General features: G+C 63.0%; 1 protein-coding gene across 1 annotated transcript in view; it reads right to left on the reverse strand.

Annotated features, from left to right (window-relative positions):
• Nucleotides 1–1,090: 1,090 nt before the first annotated feature.
• Nucleotides 1,091–18,160, reverse strand: part of LOC139265461 (tumor protein p63-regulated gene 1-like protein) — a 136,063-nt gene continuing 118,993 nt past the window's right edge. The window contains exon 5 of the mRNA XM_070882475.1: nucleotides 1,091–2,197. Within this exon, the coding sequence (XP_070738576.1) occupies nucleotides 2,003–2,197 (195 nt within the window). The 3' untranslated portion in view covers nucleotides 1,091–2,002. The remainder of the gene's footprint in view (nucleotides 2,198–18,160) is intronic.

The following is an 18,160-nucleotide window of genomic DNA, read 5'->3' on the forward strand; positions in this document are numbered from 1 at the left end:
GGTGGCTCTGAGACTGAACACCAACGGGAGTGGTGGCTCTGAGACTGAACACGAGCGAGAGTGGTGGCTCTGAGACTGAACACTAACGGGAGTGGTGGCTCTGAGACTGAACACGAGCGAGAGTGGTGAATTTGAGACTGAACACTAGCGGGAGTGGTGGCTCTGAGACTGAACACGAGCGAGAGTGGTGGCTCTGAGACTGAACACTAACGGGAGTGGTGGCTCTGAGACTGAACACGAGTGGGAGTGGTGGCTCTGAGACTGAACACTAGTGGGAGTGGTGGCTCTGAGACTGAACACTAGCGGGAGTGGTGGCTCTGAGACTGAACACGAGCGGGAGTGGTGGCTCTGAGACTGAACACTAGTGGGAGTGGTGGCTCTGAGACTGAACACGGGTGGGAGTGGTGACTCTGAGACTGAACACGAGTGGGAGTGGTGGCTCTGAGACTGAACACGAGTGGGAGTGGTGGCTCTGAGACTGAACACGAGTGGGAGTGGTGGCTCTGAGACTGAACACGAGTGGGAGTGGTGACTCTGAGACTGAACACTAGCGAGAGTGGTGACTCTGAGACTGAACACTAACGGGAGTGGTGGCTCTGAGACTGAACACGAGTGGGAGTGGTGACTCTGAGACTGAACACGAGTGGGAGTGGTGACTCTGAGACTGAACACTAGTGGGAGTGGTGACTCTGAGACTGAACACTAGCGAGAGTGGTGGCTCTGAGACTGAACACTAGCGAGAGTGGTGACTCTGAGACTGAACACTAACGGGAGTGGTGGCTCTGAGACTGAACACGAGTGGGAGTGGTGACTCTGAGACTGAACACGAGTGGGAGTGGTGGCTCTGAGACTGAACACGAGTGGGAGTGGTGACTCTGAGACTGAACACTAGTGGGAGTGGTGACTCTGAGACTGAACACGAGTGGGAGTGGTGGCTCTGGGTGCTGAATGTGAGCCACAGCTGGGGCGGTGTGTGCTCCAGTGTCTGAGGGTGAAGAGTGGTTTGTTCGTTGGGAGAAACGATGTGGAGGGTGTTAAGCCCCAATTGCTCAAAGACTGGACCTGTGACAAAGTGAAGCACAGTCGAGAATGCAGAATTCTACTTTATTCAGTCCAGAGTTACATTTATTCATCTCGGCCGCGACATTAAAAATCCACAATTTACAGAGAAAGCATTCTTGGCGATAGTATACAACAGACACAGGGTGATCTCGATATGCTGTAAAAACCCAACCGGTTCACTAATGTCCTTTCGGGACTCCTGCCCCACACCAACATGTGTGACTCTAACTGCCCTCTGACGTGGGCCCAGTGAGTCACGCAGGTTGTATCAAACCCACCATCAGCAGGTCAAGCAGGCCCAACACTCCCTTCTCAGGGTGACTCGGGGACGGGCAATAAATGCTGGCCTTGCCCAAGTCCCGAGAATAAATTAAAAAGGAAACCCTGGGCAGTGTGTGGAGGGATGATACTGAGCTGTACAAGTACTGGCGTGCAGTACTGGTGGGCATCGGTCTGTCACTGGGAGTGGGAGCAAGTTCAGGTGCTCAGGTGGGTGAGGAGAATTGTATCACACATTGCCGAGCTTTTCTCCAGAGTGTTGGTGCTGACATACTAAACACACCCATGGACAATAAAATAATAAATCACAAGAGTACAGCGAGGCTATTTATTCATGCTGTTTTAACTCTGGTGATGTGCTACTGCCTGGGACCAATCTGTGGACTGCGTTAGTCTAATATTACCAGTCTGCTGCTGCTTGTACACCGTGCAATTCGATAGCACTCAGTGCTCAATTTACGAGCTGAAATCTACAGCTTTAATGGCACTTTGGATTAACGGTTTATGGGCCACGATGCCAGCTGAACTAGGCCTTTGATACATGATTCTCTGAGTCGCAACAAGTTTCATTATAAGTCAGAACTGAATGAAGCAACAATCACAGGACGAAAGGGGAACAGTTGAGAATAAAATACGGACACAGGGCAAAGGTGGTCACAACCTAGAAACCCACAGAGCCTCGAGCAAGAGAGTATCCCAGCTTGTTCTGGTTGCTGAGCAGAGACACCACCCCGACATACGTGTCGATGGGGATTGGACGTTGCAATATAATCGCTCCATTAGCCCTGCCAGCGACGGGAGCCACTTCATAGGCACTCTGCACGGCCGCAACTAGCTGGGCATTGAAGTTTTGAAGCTGTAAAAAATAAATGTGGGCAAAAGGAGTGAGAGTTTACAACACCACGATCAGACACGGACACTGCCCCACTGACCCCGAACACACGGACACTGCCCACTGACCCCGAACACATGGACAGGGCCCCACTGACCTCGAACACACGGACGGGGCACACTGACCCCGAACACACGGACACTGCCCACTGACCCCGAACACATGGACAGGGCCCCACTGACCTCGAACACACGGACAGGGCCCCACTGACCCCGAACACACAGACACTGCCCACTGACCCCGAACACACGGACAGGGCCCCACTGACCCCGAACACACGGACAGGGCCCCACTGACCCCGAACACACGGACAGGGCCCACTGACCCCGAACACACGGACAGGGCCCCACTGACCCCGAACACACGGACACTGCGCCACTGACCCCGAACACACAGACAGGACCCCACTGACCACGAACACACGGACACTGCCCCACTGACCCCGAACATACGAACACTGCCCCACTGACCTCGAACACACGGACAGGGCCCCACTGATCCCGAACACACGAACAGGGCACCACTGAGCCCGAACACAGAGACAGGGCCCCACTGACCCCGAACACACGGACAGGACCCCACTGACCCCAAACACACGGACAGAGCCCACTGACCCCGAACACACGGACACTGTCCCACTGACCCCGATCACAGCCCCAATGAGCCCGAACACACAGACACTGCCCACTGACCCCGTACACACGGACACTGGCCCACTGACCCCGAACACACGGACACTGGCCCACTGACCCCGAACACAAAGACACTGCCCACTGACCCCGAACACACGGACTTGGCCCCACTGACACCGAACACACGGACAGGGCCCCACTGACCCCGAACACACGGACTTGGGCCCACTGACCACGAACACACGGACACTGCCCACTGACCCCGAACACATGGACACTGACCCCGAACACACGGACACTGACCCCGAACACACGGACATGGCCCCACTGACCCCGAACACATGGACATGGCCCCACTGACCCCGAACACACATACAGGGCCCCACTGACCCCGAACACACGGACAGGGCCCCACTGACCCCGAACACACATACAGGGCCCCACTGACCTCGAACACACGGACTTGGGCCCACTGACCACGAACACACACACACTGCCCCACTGACCCCGAACACATGGACACTGACCCCGAACACACAGACAGGGCCCCACTGACCCCGAACACACATACAGGGCCCCACTGACCCTGAACACACGGACTTGGGCCCACTGACCCCGAACACACGGACAGGGCCCCACTGACCCTGAACACACGGACTTGGGCCCACTGACCACGAACACACACACACTGCCCCACTGACCCCGAACACACGGACACTGCCCCACTGACCCCGAACACACGGACACTGCCCCACTGACCCCAAACACACGGACACTGTCCCACTGACCCCGATCACAGCCCCAATGAGCCCGAACACACAGACAGGGCGCCACTGACCCCGAACACACACACACACTGCCCCACTGACCCTGAACACATGGACACTGACCCCAAACACACGGACACTGTCCCACTGACCCCAAACACACGGACACTGTCCCACTGACCCCGAACACAGCCCCAATGAGCCCGAACACACAGACAGGGCCCCACTGACCCCGAACACATTGACACTGACCCCGAACACACGGACACTGCCCCACTGATGCCGAACACACGAACAGGGCCCCACTGACCCCGAACACACGGACAGGGCCCCACTGACCCCGAACACACGAACACTGCCCACTGACACCGAACACACGAACACGGCCCACTGACGCCGAACACACGGACAGGACCCCACTGACCCCGAACACACGGACACTGCCCCACTGACACCGAACATACGAACACTGCCCCACTGACCCCGAACACACGGACACTGCCCCACTGACCCCAAACACACGGACACTGCCCCACTGACCCCAAACACACGGACACTGCCCCACTGACCCCAAACACACGGACACTGTCCCACTGACCCCGATCACAGCCCCAATGAGCCCGAACACACAGACAGGGCCCCACTGACCCCGAACACACACACACACTGCCCCACTGACCCCGAACACATGGACACTGACCCCGAACACACGGACACTGACCCCGAACACACGGACAGGGCCCCACTGACCCCGAACACACGGACACTGTCACACTGACCCCAAATACACGGACACTGTCCCACTGACCCCGAACACAGCCCCAATGAGCCCGAACACACAGACAGGGCCCCACTGACCCCGAACACACAGACAGGGCCCCACTGACCCCGAACACATGGACACTGACCCCGAACACACGGACACTGACCCCGAACACACGGACAGGGCCCCACTGACCCCGAACACACGGACAGGCCCCACTGACCCCGAAACACGAACACTGCCCCACTGACCCCGAACACCCGGACACTGCCCCACTGACCCCGAATAAACGGACACTACCCCACTGACCCCGAACACAAGGACACTGTCCCACTGACCCCGAACACCCGGACACTGCCCCACTGACCCCGAATAAACGGACACTACCCCACTGACCCCGAACACAAGGACACTGTCCCACTGACCCCGAACACAGCCCCCCTGACCACGAACACAGCCCCCCTGACCCCGAACACACGGACACTGCCCCACTGACCCCGAACACACAGACACTGCCCCACTGACCCCGAACACACGGACACTGCCCCACTGACCCCGAACACCCGGACACTGCCCCACTGACCCCGAACACACAGACACTGCCCCACTGACCCCGAACACACGGACACTGCCCCACTGACCCCGAACACCCGGACAGGGCCCCACTGACCCCGAACACACAGACACTGCCCCACTGACCCCGAACACACGGACACTGCCCCCGAACACACGGACAGGGCCCCACAGACACCGAACACATGGACATGGCCCCACTGACCCCGAACACATGGACATGGCCCCACTGACCCCGAACACACGGCACTGACCCACTGACCCCGAACACACGGACACTGCCCCACTGACCCCGAACACACGGACACTGCCCCACTGACCCAGAACACACGGACATGGCCCCCCTGACCCCGAACACACGGACACTGCCCACTGACCCCGAACACACGGTCACTGCCCCACTGACCCCGAACACACGGACACTGCCCACTGACACCGAACACTGACCCACTGACCCCGAACACACAGACAGGGCCCCACTGACCCCGAACACACGGACAGGGCCCCACTGACCCCGAACACACGGACACTGCCCCACTGACCCCGAACACACGGACACTGCCCCACTGACCCCGAACACACGGACACTGCCCCACTGACCCCGGACAGAGCCCCACTGACCCCGAACAGACGGACACTGCCCCACTGACCCCGAACACACGGACACTGCCCCACTGACCCCGAACACACGGACACGGCCCCACTGACCCCGAACACACGGACACTGCCCCACTGACCCCGAACACACGGACACTGCCCCACTGACCCCGAACACTGACCCACTGACCCCGAACACACGGACACGGCCCCACTGACCCCGAACACACGGACACTGCCCCACTGACCCCGAACACTGACCCACTGACCCCGAACACACGGACACGGCCCCACTGACCCCGAACACACGGACAGGGCCCCACTGACCCCGAACACACGGACACTGCCCCACTGACCCCGAACACTGACCCACTGACCCCGAACACACGGACACGGCCCCACTGACCCCGAACACACGGACAGGGCCCCACTGACCACGAACACACGGACAAGGCCCCACTGACCCCGAACACACGGACAGGGCCCCACTGACCCCAAACAGACGGAAACTGCCCCACTGACCCCGAATACACAGACACTGCCCACTGACCCCGAACACAGCCCCACTGACCCCGAACACACAGACACTGCCCACTGACCCCGAACACTGCCCCACTGACCCGGAACACACGATACGGGGCCCCACTGACACCGAACACACAGACACTGCCCACTGACCCCGAACACACGGACAGGGCCCCACTGACCCTGAACACAGGGACACTGCCCCACTGACCCCGAACACACGGACACTGCCCCACTGACCCCGAACACACGGACAGGGCCCCACTGACCCCGAACACACGGACAGGGGCCCAATGACGACAAACACACGGACAGGGGCCCAATGACCCCGAACACACGGACACTGCCTCCCTGACCCCGAACACAGCCCCCCTGACCCCAAACACACGGACACTGCCCCACTGACCCCGAACACACGGACAGGGCCCCACTGACCCCGAACACACGGACAGGGCCCACTGACCCCGAACACACGGACAGGGCCCCACTGACCCCGAACACACGGACAGGGCCCCACTGACCCCGAACACACGGACAGGGCCCCACTGACCCCGAACACATGGACACGGCCCCACTGACTCCGATCACACGGACACTGCCCCACTGACCCCGAACTCACGGACAGGGCACACTGACCCCGAACACACGGACACTGCCCCACTGACCCCGAACACACAGAGACTGCCCACTGACCCCGAACACACGGACACTGCCCACTGACACCGAACACACGGACACTGCCCCACTGACCCGGAACACACAGACAGGGCCCCACTGACCCCGAACACACGGACACTGCGCCACTGACCCCGAACACACAGACAGGGCCCCACTGACCCCGAACGCACGGACACTGACCCCGAACACACGGACAGGGCCCCACTGACCCCGAACACACGAACACGGCCCACTGACGCCGAACACACGGACACTGCCCCCCTGACCCCGAACACACGGACAGGGCCCCATTGACCCCGAACACACGGACACAGCCCACTGACCCCGAACACACGGACACTGCCCCACTGACCCCGAACAAACGGACACTGCCCCACTTACCCCGAACACAAGGACACTGCCCCACTGACCCCGAACACACGGACACTGCCCCACTGACCCCGAACACACGGACAATGACCCACTGACCCCGAACACACGGACAGGGCCCCACTGACCCCGAACACACGGACAGGGCCCCACTGACCCCGAACACACGGACACTGCCCCACTGACCCCGAATACACGGACAGGGCCCCACTGACCCCGAACACACGGACAGGGCCCCCCTGAACCCGAACACACGGACACTGCCCCCCTGACCCCGAACACACGGACACTGCCCCCCTGAACCCGAACACACGGACACTGCCCCCCTGACCCCGAACACACGGACACTGCCCCCCTGACCCCGAACACACGGACACTGCCCCCCTGACCCCGAACACATGGACACGGCCCCAGTGACCCCGAACACACGGACAAGGCCCCACTGACCCCGAACCCACGGACAGGGCCCACTGACTCCGAACACACGGACACTGCCCCACTGACCCCGAACACACGGACAGGGCCCCACTGACCCCGAACATACGGACAGGGACCACTGACCCCGAACACACGGACAGGGCCCCACTGACCCCGAACACACGGACAGGGCCCCACTGACCCCGAACACACGGACAGGGCCCCACTGACCCCGAACACACGGACAGGGCCCCACTGACCCCGAACACACGGACACTGCCCCACTGACCCCGAACACACGGACAGGGCCCACTGACCCCGAACACACGGACACTGCCCCACTGACCCCGAACACTGACCCACTGACCCCGAACACACGGACACGGCCCCACTGACCCCGAACACACGGACACTGCCCCACTGACCCCGAACACTGACCCACTGACCCCGAACACACGGACACGGCCCCACTGACCCCGAACACACGGACAGGGCCCCACTGACCCCGAACACACGGACACTGCCCCACTGACCCCGAACACTGACCCCGAACACACGGACAGGGCCCCACTGACCCCGAACAGACGGAAACTGCCCCACTGACCCCGAATACACAGACACTGCCCACTGACCCCGAACACAGCCCCACTGACCCCGAACACACAGACACTGCCCACTGACCCCGAACACTGCCCCACTGACCCGGAACACACGATACGGGGCCCCACTGACCCCGAACACACAGACACTGCCCACTGACCCCGAACACACGGACAGGGCCCCACTGACCCTGAACACAGGGACACTGCCCCACTGACCCCGAACACACGGACACTGCCCCACTGACCCCGAACACACGGACAGGGCCCCACTGACCCCGAACACACGGACAGGGGCCCAATGACCCCAAACACACGGACAGGGGCCCAATGACCCCGAACACACGGACACTGCCTCCCTGACCCCGAACACAGCCCCCCTGACCCCAAACACACGGACACTGCCCCACTGACCCCGAACACACGGACAAGGCCCCACTGACTCCGAACACACGGACAGGGCCCCACTGACCCCGAACACATGGACAGGGCCCCACTGACCCCGAACATACGGACAGGGACCACTGACCCCGAACACACGGACAGGGCCCCACTGACCCCGAACACACGGACAGGGCCCCACTGACCCCGAACACACGGACAGGGCCGCACTGACCCCGAACACATGGACACGGCCCCACTGACTCCGATCACACGGACACTGCCCCACTGACCCCGAATACATAGACAGGGCCCCACTGACCCCGAACTCACGGACAGGGCACACTGACCCCGAACACACGGACACTGCCCCACTGACCCCGAACACACAGAGACTGCCCACTGACCCCGAACACACGGACAGGGCCCTACTGACCCCGAACACACGGACACTGCCCACTGACCCTGAACACACAGACAGGGCCCCACTGACCCCGAACACACGGACACTGCGCCACTGACCCCGAACACACAGACAGGGCCCCACTGACCCCGAACGCACGGACACTGACCCCGAACACACGGACAGGGCCCCACTGACCCCGAACACACGGACAGGGCCCCACTGACCCCGAACATACGGACAGGGACCACTGACCCCGAACACAAGGACACTGCCCCACTGACCCCGAACACACGGACACTGCCCCACTGACCCCGAATACACAGACAGGGCCCCACTGACCCCGAACACACGGACAGGGCCCCACTGACCCCGAACACACGGACACTGCCCACTGACCCCGAACACACGGACAGGGCCCCACTGACCCCGAACACACGGACAGGGCCCCACTGACCCCGAACACACGGACAATGCCCACTGACCCCGAACACACGGACAGGGCCCCACTGACCCCGAACACACGGACAGGGCCCCACTGACCCCGAACACACGGACAATGCCCACTGACCCCGAACACACGGACAGGGCCCCACTGACCCCGAACACATGGACAGGGCCCCACTGACCCCGAACACACGGACACTGCCCACTGACCCCGAACACACGGACACTGCCCACTGACCCGGAACACACGGACAGGGCCCCACTGACCCCGAACACACGAACACGGCCCCACTTACCCCGAACACAAGGACACTGCCCCACTGACCCCGAACACACGGACACTGCCCCACTGACCCCGAACACAAGGACACTGCCCCACTGACCCCGAACACACGGACACTGCCCCACTGACCCCGAACACACAGGCACTGCCCCACTGACCCCGAACACACGGACAATGACCCACTGACCCCGAACACACGGACAGGGCCCCACTGACCCCGAACACACGGACAGGGCCCCACTGACCCCGAACACACGGACACTGCCCCACTGACCCCGAATACACGGACAGGGCCCCACTGACCCCGAACACACGGACAGGGCCCCCCTGAACCCGAACACACGGACACTGCCCCCCTGACCCCGAACACATGGACACTGCCCCCCTGAACCCGAACACACGGACACTGCCCCCCTGACCCCGAACACACGGACACTGCCCCCCTGACCCCGAACACACGGACACGGCCCCAGTGACCCCGAACACACGGACACGGCCCCAGTGACCCCGAACACACGGACAAGGCCCCACTGACCCCGAACCCACGGACAGGGCCCACTGACTCCGAACACACGGACACTGCCCCACTGACCCCGAACACACGGACAGGGCCCCACTGACCCCGAACATACGGACAGGGACCACTGACCCCGAACACACGGACAGGGCCCCACTGACCCCGAACACACGGACAGGGCCCCACTGACCCCGAACACACGGACAGGGCCCCACTGACCCCGAACACACGGACACTGCCCCACTGACCCCGAACACACGGACAGGGCCCCACTGACCCCGAACACACGGACAGGGCCCCACTGACCCCGAACACACGGACATGGCCACACTGACCCCGAACACACGAACACTGCCCCACTGACCCCGAATACATAGACAGGGCCCCACTGACCCCGAACTCACGGACAGGGCACACTGACCCCGAACACACGGACACTGCCCCACTGACCCCGACCACTGCCCCACTGACCCCGAACACAAGGACACTGCCCCACTGACCCCGAACACACGGACACTGCCCCACTGACCGCGAACACACGGACACTGCCCCCGAACACACGGACACTGCCCCACTGACCCCGAACACACGGACAGGGCCCCACTGACACCGAACACACGGACACTGCCCCACTGACCCCGAACACACGGACACAGCCCCCGAACACACGGACACTGCTCCACTGACCCGGAACACACGGACAGGGCCCCACTGATCCCGAACACACGGACACTGCCCCACTGACCCCGAACACACGGACACTGCCCCCGAACACACGGACACTGCTCCACTGACCCGGAACACATGGACAGGGCCCCACTGACCACGAACACACGGACAGGGACCACTGAATCCGAACACACGGACAGGGCCCCACTGACCCCGAACACACGGACAGGGGCCCAATGACCCCGAACACACGGACACTGCCTCCCTAACCCCGAACACAGACCCCCTGACCCCGAACACACGGACACTGCCCCACTGACCCCGAACACACGGACAAGGCCCCACTGACTCCGAACACACGGACAGGACCCACTGACTCCGAACACACGGACACTGCCCCACTGACCCCGAACAAACGGACACTGCCCCACTGACCCCGAACACAAGGACACTGCCCCACTGACCCCGAACACACGGACACTGCCCCACTGACCCCGAACACACGGACAGGGCCCCACTGACTCCGAACACACGGACAGGGCCCCACTGACACCGAACACACGGACAGGGCCCCACTGACCCCGAACACACGGACACTGCCCCACTGACCCCGAACACACGGACAGGGCCCCACTGACCCCGAACACATGGACAGGGCCACCCTGAACCCAAACACACGGACACTGCCCCCCTGACCCCGAACACACGGACACTGCCCCGCTGACCCCGAACACACGGACAGGGCCCCACTGACCCCGAACACACGGACAGGGCCCCACTGACCCCGAACACACGGACACTGCCCCGCTGACCCCGAACACACGGACACTGCGCCACTGACCCCGAACACACAGACAGGACCCCACTGACCACGAACACACGGACACTGCCCCACTGACCCCGAACATACGAACACTGCCCCACTGACCTCGAACACACGGACAGGGCCCCACTGATCCCGAACACACGAACAGGGCACCACTGAGCCCGAACACAGAGACAGGGCCCCACTGACCCCGAACACACGGACAGGACCCCACTGACCCCAAACACACGGACAGAGCCCACTGACCCCGAACACACGGACACTGTCCCACTGACCCCGATCACAGCCCCAATGAGCCCGAACACACAGACACTGCCCACTGACCCCGTACACACGGACACTGGCCCACTGACCCCGAACACACGGACACTGGCCCACTGACCCCGAACACAAAGACACTGCCCACTGACCCCGAACACACGGACTTGGCCCCACTGACACCGAACACACGGACAGGGCCCCACTGACCCCGAACACACGGACTTGGGCCCACTGACCACGAACACACGGACACTGCCCACTGACCCCGAACACATGGACACTGACCCCGAACACACGGACACTGACCCCGAACACACGGACATGGCCCCACTGACCCCGAACACATGGACATGGCCCCACTGACCCCGAACACACATACAGGGCCCCACTGACCCCGAACACACGGACAGGGCCCCACTGACCCCGAACACACATACAGGGCCCCACTGACCTCGAACACACGGACTTGGGCCCACTGACCACGAACACACACACACTGCCCCACTGACCCCGAACACATGGACACTGACCCCGAACACACAGACAGGGCCCCACTGACCCCGAACACACATACAGGGCCCCACTGACCCTGAACACACGGACTTGGGCCCACTGACCCCGAACACACGGACAGGGCCCCACTGACCCTGAACACACGGACTTGGGCCCACTGACCACGAACACACACACACTGCCCCACTGACCCCGAACACACGGACACTGCCCCACTGACCCCGAACACACGGACACTGACCCCAAACACACGGACACTGTCCCACTGACCCCAAACACACGGACACTGTCCCACTGACCCCGAACACAGCCCCAATGAGCCCGAACACACAGACAGGGCCCCACTGACCCCGAACACATTGACACTGACCCCGAACACACGGACACTGCCCCACTGATGCCGAACACACGAACAGGGCCCCACTGACCCCGAACACACGGACAGGGCCCCACTGACCCCGAACACACGAACACTGCCCACTGACACCGAACACACGAACACGGCCCACTGACGCCGAACACACGGACAGGACCCCACTGACCCCGAACACACGGACACTGCCCCACTGACCCCGAACATACGAACACTGCCCCACTGACCCCGAACACACGGACACTGCCCCACTGACCCCAAACACACGGACACTGCCCCACTGACCCCAAACACACGGATACTGCCCCACTGACCCCAAACACACGGACACTGTCCCACTGACCCCGATCACAGCCCCAATGAGCCCGAACACACAGACAGGGCCCCACTGACCCCGAACACACACACACACTGCCCCACTGACCCCGAACACATGGACACTGACCCCGAACACACGGACACTGACCCCGAACACACGGACAGGGCCCCACTGACCCCGAACACACGGACACTGTCACACTGACCCCAAATACACGGACACTGTCCCACTGACCCCGAACACAGCCCCAATGAGCCCGAACACACAGACAGGGCCCCACTGACCCCGAACACACAGACAGGGCCCCACTGACCCCGAACACATGGACACTGACCCCGAACACACGGACACTGACCCCGAACACACGGACAGGGCCCCACTGACCCCGAACACACGGACAGGCCCCACTGACCCCGAAACACGAACACTGCCCCACTGACCCCGAACACCCGGACACTGCCCCACTGACCCCGAATAAACGGACACTACCCCACTGACCCCGAACACAAGGACACTGTCCCACTGACCCCGAACACCCGGACACTGCCCCACTGACCCCGAACACAAGGACACTGTCCCACTGACCCCGAACACAGCCCCCCTGACCACGAACACAGCCCCCCTGACCCCGAACACACGGACACTGCCCCACTGACCCCGAACACACAGACACTGCCCCACTGACCCCGAACACACGGACACTGCCCCACTGACCCCGAACACCCGGACACTGCCCCACTGACCCCGAACACACGGACAGGGCCCCACTGACCCCGAACACACGGACACTGCCCCACTGACCCCGAACACACGGACAGGGCCCCACTGACCCCGAACACACGGACACTGTCCCACTGACCCCGAACACAGCCCCCCTGACCCCGAACACACGGACACTGCCCCACTGACCCCGAACACACAGACACTGCCCCACTGACCCCGAACACACGGACACTGCCCCACTGACCCCGAACACCCGGACAGGGCCCCACTGACCCCGAACACACAGACACTGCCCCACTGACCCCGAACACACGGACACTACCCCCCTGACCCCGAACACACGGACAGGGCCCCACAGACACCGAACACATGGACATGGCCCCACTGACCCCGAACACATGGACATGGCCCCACTGACCCCGAACACACGGCACTGACCCACTGACCCCGAACACACGGACACTGCCCCACTGACCCCGAACACACGGACACTGCCCACTGACCCCGAACACACGGACACTGCCCCACTGACCCAGAACACACGGACATGGCCCCCCTGACCCCGAACACACGGACACTGCCCACTGACCCCGAACACACGGTCACTGCCCCACTGACCCCGAACACACGGACACTGCCCACTGACACCGAACACTGACCCACTGACCCCGAACACACAGACAGGGCCCCACTGACCCCGAACACACGGACAGGGCCCCACTGACCCCGAACACACGGACACTGCCCCACTGACCCCGAACACACGGACACTGCCCCACTGACCCCGAACACACGGACACTGCCCCACTGACCCCGGACAGAGCCCCACTGACCCCGAACAGACGGACACTGCCCCACTGACCCCGAACACACGGACACTGCCCCACTGACCCCGAACACACGGACACGGCCCCACTGACCCCGAACACACGGACACTGCCCCACTGACCCCGAACACACGGACACTGCCCCACTGACCCCGAACACTGACCCACTGACCCCGAACACACGGACACGGCCCCACTGACCCCGAACACACGGACACTGCCCCACTGACCCCGAACACTGACCCACTGACCCCGAACACACGGACACGGCCCCACTGACCCCGAACACACGGACAGGGCCCCACTGACCCCGAACACACGGACACTGCCCCACTGACCCCGAACACTGACCCACTGACCCCGAACACACGGACACGGCCCCACTGACCCCGAACACACGGACAGGGCCCCACTGACCACGAACACACGGACAAGGCCCCACTGACCCCGAACACACGGACAGGGCCCCACTGACCCCAAACAGACGGAAACTGCCCCACTGACCCCGAATACACAGACACTGCCCACTGACCCCGAACACAGCCCCACTGACCCCGAACACACAGACACTGCCCACTGACCCCGAACACTGCCCCACTGACCCGGAACACACGATACGGGGCCCCACTGACCCCGAACACACAGACACTGCCCACTGACCCCGAACACACGGACAGGGCCCCACTGACCCTGAACACAGGGACACTGCCCCACTGACCCCGAACACACGGACACTGCCCCACTGACCCCGAACACACGGACAGGGCCCCACTGACCCCGAACACACGGACAGGGGCCCAATGACGACAAACACACGGACAGGGGCCCAATGACCCCGAACACACGGACACTGCCTCCCTGACCCCGAACACAGCCCCCCTGACCCCAAACACACGGACACTGCCCCACTGACCCCGAACACACGGACAGGGCCCCACTGACCCCGAACACACGGACAGGGCCCACTGACCCCGAACACACGGACAGGGCCCCACTGACCCCGAACACACGGACAGGGCCCCACTGACCCCGAACACACGGACAGGGCCCCACTGACCCCGAACACATGGACACGGCCCCACTGACTCCGATCACACGGACACTGCCCCACTGACCCCGAACTCACGGACAGGGCACACTGACCCCGAACACACGGACACTGCCCCACTGACCCCGAACACACAGAGACTGCCCACTGACCCCGAACACACGGACACTGCCCACTGACACCGAACACACGGACACTGCCCCACTGACCCGGAACACACAGACAGGGCCCCACTGACCCCGAACACACGGACACTGCGCCACTGACCCCGAACACACAGACAGGGCCCCACTGACCCCGAACGCACGGACACTGACCCCGAACACACGGACAGGGCCCCACTGACCCCGAACACACGAACACGGCCCACTGACGCCGAACACACGGACACTGCCCCCCTGACCCCGAACAAACGGACACTGCCCCACTTACCCCGAACACAAGGACACTGCCCCACTGACCCCGAACACACGGACACTGCCCCACTGACCCCGAACACACGGACAATGACCCACTGACCCCGAACACACGGACAGGGCCCCACTGACCCCGAACACACGGACAGGGCCCCACTGACCCCGAACACACGGACACTGCCCCACTGACCCCGAATACACGGACAGGGCCCCACTGACCCCGAACACACGGACAGGGCCCCCCTGAACCCGAACACACGGACACTGCCCCCCTGACCCCGAACACACGGACACTGCCCCCCTGAACCCGAACACACGGACACTGCCCCCCTGACCCCGAACACACGGACACTGCCCCCCTGACCCCGAACACACGGACACTGCCCCCCTGACCCCGAACACATGGACACGGCCCCAGTGACCCCGAACACACGGACAAGGCCCCACTGACCCCGAACCCACGGACAGGGCCCACTGACTCCGAACACACGGACACTGCCCCACTGACCCCGAACACACGGACAGGGCCCCACTGACCCCGAACATACGGACAGGGACCACTGACCCCGAACACACGGACAGGGCCCCACTGACCCCGAACACACGGACAGGGCCCCACTGACCCCGAACACACGGACAGGGCCCCACTGACCCCGAACACACGGACAGGGCCCCACTGACCCCGAACACACGGACACTGCCCCACTGACCCCGAACACACGGACAGGGCCCACTGACCCCGAACACACGGACACTGCCCCACTGACCCCGAACACTGACCCACTGACCCCGAACACACGGACACGGCCCCACTGACCCCGAACACACGGACACTGCCCCACTGACCCCGAACACTGACCCACTGACCCCGAACACACGGACACGGCCCCACTGACCCCGAACACACGGACAGGGCCCCACTGACCCCGAACACACGGACACTGCCCCACTGACCCCGAACACTGACCCCGAACACACGGACAGGGCCCCACTGACCCCGAACAGACGGAAACTGCCCCACTGACCCCGAATACACAGACACTGCCCATTGACCCCGAACACAGCCCCACTGACCCCGAACACACGATACGGGGCCCCACTGACCCCGAACACACAGACACTGCCCACTGACCCCGAACACACGGACAGGGCCCCACTGACCCTGAACACAGGGACACTGCCCCACTGACCCCGAACACACGGACACTGCCCCACTGACCCCGAACACACGGACAGGGCCCCACTGACCCCGAACACACGGACAGGGGCCCAATGACCCCAAACACACGGACAGGGGCCCAATGACCCCGAACACACGGACACTGCCTCCCTGACCCCGAACACAGCCCCCCTGACCCCAAACACACGGACACTGCCCCACTGACCCCGAACACACGGACAAGGCCCCACTGACTCCGAACACACAGACAGGGCCCCACTGACCCCGAACACATGGACAGGGCCCCACTGACCCCGAACATACGGACAGGGACCACTGACCCCGAACACACGGACAGGGCCCCACTGACCCCGAACACACGGACAGGGCCCCACTGACCCCGAACACACGGACAGGGCCGCACTGACCCCGAACACATGGACACGGCCCCACTGACTCCGATCACACGGACACTGCCCCACTGACCCCGAATACATAGACAGGGCCCCACTGACCCCGAACTCACGGACAGGGCACACTGACCCCGAACACACGGACACTGCCCCACTGACCCCGAACACACAGAGACTGCCCACTGACCCCGAACACACGGACAGGGCCCTACTGACCCCGAACACACGGACACTGCCCACTGACCCTGAACACACAGACAGGGCCCCACTGACCCCGAACACACGGACACTGCGCCACTGACCCCGAACACACAGACAGGGCCCCACTGACCCCGAACGCACGGACACTGACCCCGAACACACGGACAGGGCCCCACTGACCCCGAACACACGGACAGGGCCCCACTGACCCCGAACATACGGACAGGG

The sequence above is a fragment of the Pristiophorus japonicus genome, chromosome 6, assembly GCF_044704955.1.
Source record: "Pristiophorus japonicus isolate sPriJap1 chromosome 6, sPriJap1.hap1, whole genome shotgun sequence".
NCBI classification, from domain to species: Eukaryota; Metazoa; Chordata; class Chondrichthyes; family Pristiophoridae; genus Pristiophorus; species Pristiophorus japonicus.